This window comes from Cyrtonyx montezumae, unplaced genomic scaffold, assembly GCF_038088225.1.
Source record: "Cyrtonyx montezumae isolate F1298 unplaced genomic scaffold, pur_monq_1.0 scaffold_16, whole genome shotgun sequence".
Classification (NCBI taxonomy): Eukaryota; Metazoa; Chordata; class Aves; order Galliformes; family Odontophoridae; genus Cyrtonyx; species Cyrtonyx montezumae.
The window spans coordinates 8,836,037-8,845,086 of NW_027071892.1; the positions used below are offsets into that span (position 1 = coordinate 8,836,037).

The 9,050-nt window shown below is 60.9% G+C and overlaps 1 protein-coding gene across 4 annotated transcripts; it reads left to right on the forward strand.

Annotated features, from left to right (window-relative positions):
• The first annotated feature begins 847 nt into the window (after positions 1–847).
• Positions 848–8,784, forward strand: ERN2 (endoplasmic reticulum to nucleus signaling 2). 4 transcript variants are annotated; one of them, XM_065732682.1, is made up of 22 exons: positions 848–968; positions 2,309–2,426; positions 2,640–2,673; positions 3,106–3,178; positions 3,394–3,466; positions 3,647–3,769; positions 4,059–4,160; positions 4,470–4,731; positions 4,917–4,995; positions 5,060–5,210; positions 5,290–5,411; positions 5,532–5,711; positions 5,817–6,057; positions 6,131–6,221; positions 6,384–6,573; positions 6,721–6,820; positions 6,960–7,159; positions 7,603–7,750; positions 7,848–7,975; positions 8,059–8,136; positions 8,400–8,467; positions 8,531–8,618. In XM_065732682.1, the coding sequence occupies exons 1-21, from the start codon at positions 897–899 to the stop codon at positions 8,457–8,459; spliced, it is 2,625 nt and encodes an 874-aa protein (XP_065588754.1). In that variant the 5' UTR covers positions 848–896; the 3' UTR covers positions 8,460–8,467; positions 8,531–8,618. The 4 variants fall into 4 exon arrangements, with proteins under 4 accessions (XP_065588754.1, XP_065588755.1, XP_065588753.1 ...); XM_065732681.1 differs by having other exon boundaries at positions 849–968; positions 8,059–8,182; positions 8,531–8,784; XM_065732680.1 differs by having other exon boundaries at positions 849–968; positions 8,059–8,182; positions 8,400–8,784.
• The last annotated feature ends 266 nt before the right edge of the window (positions 8,785–9,050 follow it).

A 9,050-nucleotide genomic window follows, 5' to 3' on the forward strand; every position in this document is an offset into this window, starting at 1 on the left:
TATCCTGTTGTTTTATTCTGTAAGATGAATTAGTCTTATGAATTAAAGTTTGATAATGAAGTCTGTCTGCGTTGGAGTCTTTGGGCATTCTGCACACACCGAGCTGCTGCTCGTGCCATGTGCAGGGCTGGGGGTTCCTGGGGGCATCACAGCTAGGAGTCCCCAGACTCAGGGCCAGTCCTAATGCCGTCAGTGCAGCTCTCCTGGAAAGGTGAATTCAGTTTAGTGCCATCACTCCATACAAAAAGGCAATGGGTTACAGGCAGTACTTCCTTAGCTCCCTATTCAGCCGTAGGGCACAGCCTTGTATCCGTGCTGCAGCTTGCGGGATGCTGAGCGGGCCGAGCCCGAATTCAGGTGCGGGCAGGGTTTGTTACCTTTCACTTTGTCAGCCCCCAAAAAGCAGAACTCCTACGACCCGGCTCTTAACGCTTAGCATGTGCTGTCCCTGTGGCTTTAGAAACATCAGTTATGGGGGGGTGGGGAGGACGGAGAAGAATGGGGTGAGATAAATTTCTAGCGTTATTGCTGCAATAAAGTTCACCAGATGATAACGCACAGATGGAGTAACGTCCCTTCAGCGCGATATCGACGCGTGCTCTAAATTATAAGGGGCAGTGTCATCATTTGTAGGGGCGGGGGGGTCGGGTGTGACGGCGCTCCCCTTCCCCCTCCAGCGTGTCTTTGCGGGGAGAACACGTCCGAGCCCCGCGCTGCTGCGGGAGGAGCGGCACAGCGTTACCAGCGCAGCGGAGCCCCGACGGGGAGTGTTCCCCCCCCCCCCCCCCGCGGCCCCATCCCCGTGCGGCCGCCCCGGGCCGGGAGGGGGCGGCGGGGAGGAAGCCGCGTCCTGGTTCCGGCCCGGCCCTGCGCTGTGCCACCGGCGTGCCCGGGCCATGGGCGGCCCCGCCGCGCTGCTCTCCGCGCTGCTGCTGCTCCCCGCGCTGCTCCGCGCTCCGCCCGCGCAGGTACGGGGCTGTGCGGGGCTGTGCGGGGCAGAGAGGTGCGTCACGCGTGGCTCTGCGCCCGTGGGAATGCCGAGTGCGGGAGTGGGCGCCGGTGCGGGGTGCCGGTGCGCGTCCGGGGTTGGGTGCCCCGCGGGTGGACGGGCGCTGAGCTGCGGGGCGGAGCGGGGTGGGCTGCGGTCGTGCTGCCAGAACAGGGGGACGGAGCTGCGAGGGACGGAGGGAGGCTGCGGCCGTGACGTGTGCGGCTCTGCCGGGACGGCGGTGTCGGTTCCGGGTTCCCCGGCGGCCCTCGGGGCTGCGGCACGGGGAGGGGTGGGATTTCTGCGGGGGTCTCCAACACCGGACCCCTCTGTGACCCCCGCTCTGTCCTGCAGACGGACGCGCAGCAGCCCCGCGAGCAGGGGTAGTGCTGGGTCCCAGGGGTAGTGCTGGGTCCCAGGGGTAGTGCTGGGTCCTGCTTTTTCGCCTGGCCGGGTCCTCAGGCTGAGCCCTGTGCCTGGTTCATGGCCGAGGACGTGGTGAGCTGTGGGTCAGAGCCGGTGCAGCGGTGGGACGAGCAGCTGTGGCCCCGTGCACCGAGCGTCGGTCGGAGGGCGGTGCGGGGTCGGGCAGTGCGGGGTCGGGCAGTGCGGGGTCGGGCAGTGCGGGGTCGGGCAGTGCGGGGTCGGGCAGTGCGGGGTCGGGCAGTGCGGGGTCGGGCAGCAGGTGCTGGACCCGCGCTCCCTGTGCCGCTCCTGTCCCCATCCTGTTTGCCAATGGGGTGAGGCAGTGAGGTGAGCTGGCGCTTGTGATGTGGACAAGGCACACGGAAGCAGCAGTTCCCTTCTCCACAGTAGGTCTGCAGTTGGTTTCTCATAAAGGGAGCTGAAGCGCAGAGCTGTGAGAGCCTGTGCCACCAATTGCACTTCTGGTATTAAAACTCACCCAACGAGTTTGCTTCTGGAAGGAGCTGTTGGCCGGGCTGCATGTGTCACACTCGGGAGGGGACACAGGGACAGCAGGACACAATCACCCTGCAGCCAGCCCTGCAGGCACAGCGTGCCCCACAGCAGTGTGGGTTTGGCACTTCTGACACCCATTCATAAAACACAGCACCTCTGGGCAGCTCCTAGCAGATATCTTCTGCTGTTCTGTGTCACGGACCTGATGCCTGGGTGTGCTGTGCTTGGCACAAAAGGTTTTCCTCACCCGGGAGCAGGGAGGGCCTCGGGCTGCTCCCCTGCTGCTCCATGAGTGCCACACAGCACAGTGCTGTTGGGTGGCACAGGTGCTGTAAGGTGGCACAGCACCAGGCTCATCCCCAGTCCACCCGTGCCCTGAGCCTCCACTTCTGCCTGCAGTGCCTCAAAGACGGTGCTGTGACTGTCCCAGAAACTCTGCTCTTTGTATCCACGCTGGATGGAAACCTCCACGCAGTCAGTAAGAGCACCGGTGATGTCAGGTGGACCCTGAAGGATGGTGAGTGCCCCCCCAGGGCTCACCCTGCAGCTCTGACCCCACATGGCCACTGGCAGAGAGCACTGGCTGTGCTGCTGGCTGTAACTATTCTGGGTCTGACATGCAAATAGGTCTGTCTGAAGTGTGCCAGCATACGGCTGTGTGTAAACACTGCCACGCTGTCTCCTGCAAGGGGTGAGGCTGCTGACGTGGGGGTTTCACTCTCTTTTTCAGATCCCATTCTGCAGGTGCCGGTTTATGTTGCAGAGTGAGTATTGCTTTGCTGCCCAAAGTGCCCTTTCCCAGACAGGCTGTTAGCTCCAGCCCTGCAGGAGGCACTTGGAGGTGCTGATGGATGGGGCTGCTGAGAATCAACCCATTCACAGCCTTAGAGAAAGTCACCATGCCCACCTTTGTGCTAGAACTTCACGCATGATGATGAGCAATGGCTGCAGTGACCAGGAGCTCTCAGTACCACCATGCACAAAAGCATGGGAGAGAAATCAGAGGAAATCCTTGAGTCCCCTTCAAATTGCAGAGGACGTGGGGACAGCAGTGAACTCCTTGTGCTGGCACGGGGTTGGAAGGAACTGTCCAGAACTGCTGCTTGAATGTTTTCCTTTACTTGCATCTCCTGCTTAGACACTGCTGTGTTCCTGGAGGTGGAGCACAGCTCACATGTTGTTCTTCTGATTTTCAGACCAGCATTTCTGCCAGACCCCAACGATGGCAGCCTGTACATCCTGGGAGGGAAGAAAAAAGAAGGCCTGATGGTCAGTGAGGGGCTGCAGCCCACCTGTCCCCTCTGCTTCCTTGGGCTGTGGCTGCCATTGCTCCTTGACACTGTGACGTGTTGGTTGGGTGGCATGGGACGGCACAGCTGCTCTGGGCTGTGTTGTCTGGGAGCACCCCAGCCCTGCTCTGAGCACAGGGAGGCTGCAGCTCAGGCTGGCTGTGGCACTGCAGCCACACGCTCTCTGTGTTGCAGAAGCTGCCGTTCACCATCCCAGAGCTGGTCCAGTCGTCACCGTGCCGCAGCTCAGACGGGGTGCTCTACACGGGTATGGGAGCTCAAGCAGCACTGCTGCTGGGGCACGTGCCTGATGCGTGGAGCTGCAGGGAGGGAGTAGGGGGAGCTCATGGATGTGTGGCCTTGGGCTGGGAGAGGTGGGAAGAAGGCAGCTGCTGGGTGAGAGAGCAGTGCTGCAGAGCCTTAGGGCAAAGTGAGCTCTCATTGGCAGGAAAGAAGCAGGACATGTGGTTCATCGTGGACCCCAAGTCAGGGGAGAAGCAGACCACACTCTCAACAGAGGCCTGGGATGGAGTGTGCCCCTCCAGCCCACTGCTCTATATTGGTCGAACCCGTAAGGCTGTCTTCCCACCCTGCTTACCCTACGGGTCCCAAGGGGTGCTGGGTTATCCCACTGGCACCATGGGGACTGCTGCCAGCAGCAGGCTCTGCTGTCCGTTTGGAAGTGTCAGAAGAGCAGGGAGTCTGCTTTTCTCCAGCAGCACATTGCAGCATTGGGATCTGTGCTACCAATGTGCTGGGGCTGGCACTGGCTCTGTGCTGGCAACTTGTGTTCCCCCAGCCCCACCCAAGGCATCGTCCCCATGGCACACAGTGATTGTGTTGCTCTGCTCTCACCCCAGAGTACGTCATCACCATGTATGACACCAAGACAAGGGAGCTGCGCTGGAATGCCACCTACTCTGACTACTCAGCACCGCTCTATGAGGAGTCCTACCCCTACAGTGAGTGTTGTTGGCCCTGCCCGCACTGCCTGCACCACGATGCTGCTGCAGCTGGGGCCTGGGCTGCCACGGCTGCTGGGGAATGTGGCTGCTGTGCCATGCTGTGCCGTGCTGTGCTGCTAGGCTCACCTGCCTGGCAGATGCACTGGGACAAGCAGCATGCAGTCCTCTGGCACAGCCAGTTCCCTCAGCATATTGCTGCACACCTCACAGGTCACCCCAAGCCCACAGTGCATGACTGGCACAAGCAGAGGGATGCAGCCACACAGGCAGTATCTCTGCATGTCCTCCTGCTCTGTGTCCATCCAGAAATGTCCCACTTCGCCTCCAGTGGGGATGGGCTGGTGGTAACGCTGGACAAGGAGAGTGGCGAGGTGCTGTGGGCACAGAACTACGGCTCACCTGTGGTCGGCATCTATGTGTGGCACCAGGACAGCCTGCGGCGTGTCCCCCACCTCAACCTGGCCATGGAGACGCTACGCTACCTGACCTTCCACTCACAGGACATCCACCTTGCCCGCTGGGGCCACCAGAGCATGAAGGACTTCACAGCCACCAAGACCCAGCTGCTGTAGGTGACGCAGCCTGGGGTCCTGCTGGGGTGGCTCTGAGTGGTGGCTTAGTGTGAGGCACTGTCACAGCTGTCACCATCTCGAGGGACGTGGGATGTCTGCTGGTGGTGGAGGTGACAAGCAGTGGCATAGGGCTGCTCATGCCTGCCCGCCGCACTGAGCTGATGCTGCTCCCGTGTTGCAGGCCTGCGCTGTACGTAGGGAAGCACGCAGCCAGCTTCTACGCCCTGACCTCCCTGGTGCACGGCAGTGTGGCACTAGTGGTGAGTATCTGAATCCCTGTGCCGTGCTATGCGTGTGCCTCATCCCCACTGCCCCGTCCTGCAGCCTCAGGGCATCACACTGGCCAGGATTGATGGCCCCACCACGGATGATGTGACCATGAGAGAGTCAGGAGAGTGTGAGATCACCCCCAGCACCGACGTCAAGTATCCACAGGGCAGCATCACTGCACTGCACAACCAGTGGCTGCTGATAGGTGCGGGGCTGCACAGGGTGGTGGGAGCTGCCTTGCTGTGCGGCCACAGCTCTCAGCTCTCTACTTTCCCCCATCCTAGGGCACCACGAGCTGCCTCCCGTGGTGCACACGACCATGCTCAGAGCCTTCCCTGAGAACCTGAGGAAGGCAACAGAAACCATCATTCCCCGCAGCTCTCCTGCCAGGACTATATTTGATGATGTGAGTGGCAGAGCATGGGATGGTGTCAGGAAGGTTCTGTGAGCCTCACAGCTTTGGCAGCAGCTAGGAGAAGAAGGAGCCCTGGGTGATGTTGTAATGCAGTGTCCCCCTCTCCTGCAGTTCCTGGCCCCTAGCAGCACAGAAGAGCTGGCTCTGCGGGGCAGTGAGGGACACATCCTATCTGAGGTCAGACACAGGGAGCAAGCAGAGGTGTACCCAGATTCTGGCGACTGGGACCTGCTGCTTGCTGCTGTCGGCACGGCGCTGCTGGGCGGTGGGGTCCTGCTGCTCCTCGTTCTGGTGCGTGGGCCACTACTGGTACTGCTGGGCAGAGCTGGGAGCCACAGGTGTGCTAAGGCCCTGGGTACTGGCAGCAGCTGAGAGGATTCATTCTCTGTGCTCCAGAAGCTGCAGAAGCAGCACGAGGTGCAGCAGCAGCAGCTGGAGAAACAGATTCAGCTCTTGCAGCAGCAACAGCAGGAGATGCTGCTCCCACGTCGCAGCTCTGGTGATGGCATCCCTACAGCAACTGAGCAGCCAGTGGGGAGCAGGGGAAGCGCATCTGGTCTGGAGTCAAGCTCTACTCCCTGTGCCCCCACAGGACTGGTGAATGGGATGGTGGGCATGGAGCCAGCAGTGCCTGCAGGTAGGTTATGCACCAGTGTTCTTCACGGGGGAGTAATGCTGGAAGGCTTCAGGGAGTCTGCATTCCTCTGCAGAAGTGGAGTCTGAAGTGGTTGTTGTTGGGAAGGTTTCCTTTAACCCCAAGGATGTGCTGGGTCATGGAGCAGGAGGGACCTTTGTCTTCAGGTGGGTGCACGGTGCTGGGACATCAGTCTAGAGCTTCCAGTGCAGGGAGGGGTGTGAATTTCCTTAGCTGAACCCCTGGTGTCCAGCTCTGGGCATCCCTCCCACGCTGGGCAGTTTGTGGCATTGCCTGATGCGTGGCCATCTCCATCCATCTGCACACAGGGGGCAGTTTGAAGGCCGGAACGTGGCCGTGAAGCGTCTCCTGCCCGAGTGCTTCCACCTCGTGGACCGGGAGGTGCGGCTGCTGCAGGAGTCGGACGAGCACCCCCACGTCGTGCGCTACTTCTGCACCGAGAAGGACAGGCAGTTCCACTACATCGCCATCGAGCTCTGCTCCGCCACGCTGCAGGAGGTGAGCGTGCAGTCCCCCTGGGCATGACAAGCCTTGGGTGAATGGTATCCCTTTGAGCTCACACACTTGATGCCCCTGCTGTCCAGCCTGTGCCTTGTTTGCTTCAGTACCGTCCCCAGCTCACCTCTCTGCCTTCTCTGGTTGCAGTATGTGGAGAGTCCCAGCTTCGATCGGCGCAGCCTGGACCCGGTGTCTGTCCTGCACCAGACCATGTCGGGGCTGGCACATCTGCACTCACTCAGCATCGGTGAGGCAGCGGTATCCCCGTGGTGATGGCATCCTTTGGGACACCACGTCCTGTCCTCAGCCATCACAGCAGCACCTCCTGACTTGGCCCTGCAGCCGCAGTACCACCTGTGGGTAATGGTGCAACCCACCTCTTGCAGTTCATCGTGACCTGAAGCCCTGCAACATCCTCATCTCCGTCCCCAACAGCCACGGGCGGATCCGAGCCGTCATCTCTGACTTCGGGCTGTGCAAGAAGCTGCAGGGTGGGCGGCACAGCTTCAGCCTGCGCTCTGGCATCCCTGGCACAGAGGGCTGGATGGCTCCTGAGCTGCTGCAGGAGGCACCAAAGGAGAACCCTGTCAGTAAGCCCTGTGTCCCACCAGCCCTCCCCTGCTGCCTCCTCCTTGCTTGCAGTGTGCTGCTGGAACGTATGGTTCAGACCTGAGCTTTGGGAGCATAAAAGTGGCCCCAGCACATCAATGCTCAGCAACGGGTCTCCCTCAGGCAGTGCCACTCTCTGCTGCATTGCTCCTTCCCAATTCAATGACAAAGTCTGGCAGGGCAGAACTCTCATCCCTCTGCTCCTTGGCTCTGCTTTGGCAAACTCAGGGCAGGTGGAGGTTGCTCACCTGCTGGACCCAGGGAGCCTTGTGCTTGTGTCAGCTCACATGGGCACTGAGGGCAGCAACTGCTGTGCTGTGTTTGTCTGGCACAGCTGCAGCTTTTGCCAAGCAAATCCATCACAGAACAGAAAAGTGGCCATTGGCAGCAAGAGGCACATCTCTTGCCTGTGTCTTGCAGACATGTGCAGTGGACATCTTCTCTGCTGGCTGCATTTTCTACTACGTGGTGTCAGGAGGGCAGCACCCATTTGGGGACAGCTTGCGGCGCCAGGCCAACATCCTGGCAGGTGCCTGCCAGCTGCCCTGCCTGCAGGAGGACGTGCACGGTGAGGCTGCAGTGGGCATCTGCAGTGCCCACCCCACACAGAGCCCTGCACCCATCCTCCCCAAGCCACCACTGCTCCGTTCCATTCTATGCCCCAGACAAGGTCGTGGCCAGGGAGCTGATCGTGTCCATGCTCAGCAGTGAGCCCCAAAAACGTCCCTCAGCCCCCGCTGTCCTCACGCACCCCTTCTTCTGGAGTGCGGAGAAGCAGCTGCAGTTCTTCCAGGTGAGGGCCGAGCACTGCGTCATGGTGCAGGCAGTGAATTTTTTCCTCCCATCCAACCTGTGTGTCTCTGCTTTGTGGTGCAGGACGTCAGCGACCGCGTGGAGAAGGAGCCAGCTGAGGGGAGCCTGGTGGGAGCGCTGGAGGCCGGCGGCCGCTCCGTGGTGAGGACCAACTGGAGGATGCACATCTCCCTGCCACTGCAGATGGGTGAGAGTGCAGCACCGGCTGTGTGCCATGCCAGTGAGGGAATGTATGGGGAATGGAACGTTCCAGGTGTCTTGAGGGCCCCATAGCCACACACTGGGGAGGGGGGGATAGAGATGCAGCCCAAGCAGGCAGCACAGAGCAGAACCCTGTGGCTGTGGGGATGTGCCCCCAGCTCTGCCTTCTGCTCACCACACCCTCTCCTCTGCTCTCCCCGCAGACCTGCGCAAGTTCCGCACCTACAAGGGCGGCTCGGTGCGCGACCTGCTGCGCGCCATGAGGAACAAGGTACGTCCCACCCACCCCCCGCCCCACACCGTGCTGCCATCCCTCACCCCTTTTCTCCTACAGAAGCACCACTACCACGAGCTGCCTGCCGACGTCCGCGAGGCGCTGGGCTCCGTCCCCGAGGGCTTCGTGCAGTACTTCACCTCGCGCTTCCCCCGGCTGCTGCTGCACACACACAGTGCCATGCAGCTCTGCGCCCACGAGCGGCTCTTCCACCCCTACTACAGCCCTGAACTGGGGGGCACAGGGAGGTGAGCGGGGTCAGCAGGGCTGCAGCACCACTTCTGCTCTGAGCTGCCAGAGCGTCAGCCTTTGGGGGCTCACCTGCATGGGACTCAGCCACAGCCATCCCCTTCTGGACAGCTCCAGAACCTTCTGGCATCCTTCTCCCCATAGCGTTGGCTAGGGCGAGCCGAGGACACAGGCACCACGTGGTGTGTGCAGGGTCTGCCAAGCCCATGGGGGCTACGTGGGCTTCTGCCTTTGCAGACCTCAAGGTCAGATGCAGGAGCCCGAAGACCAGAGAATAAGAATTCTCTACTGAAGATGCAGTACCTTGAGAAGTCAGGGAAGGAAAAAAAAA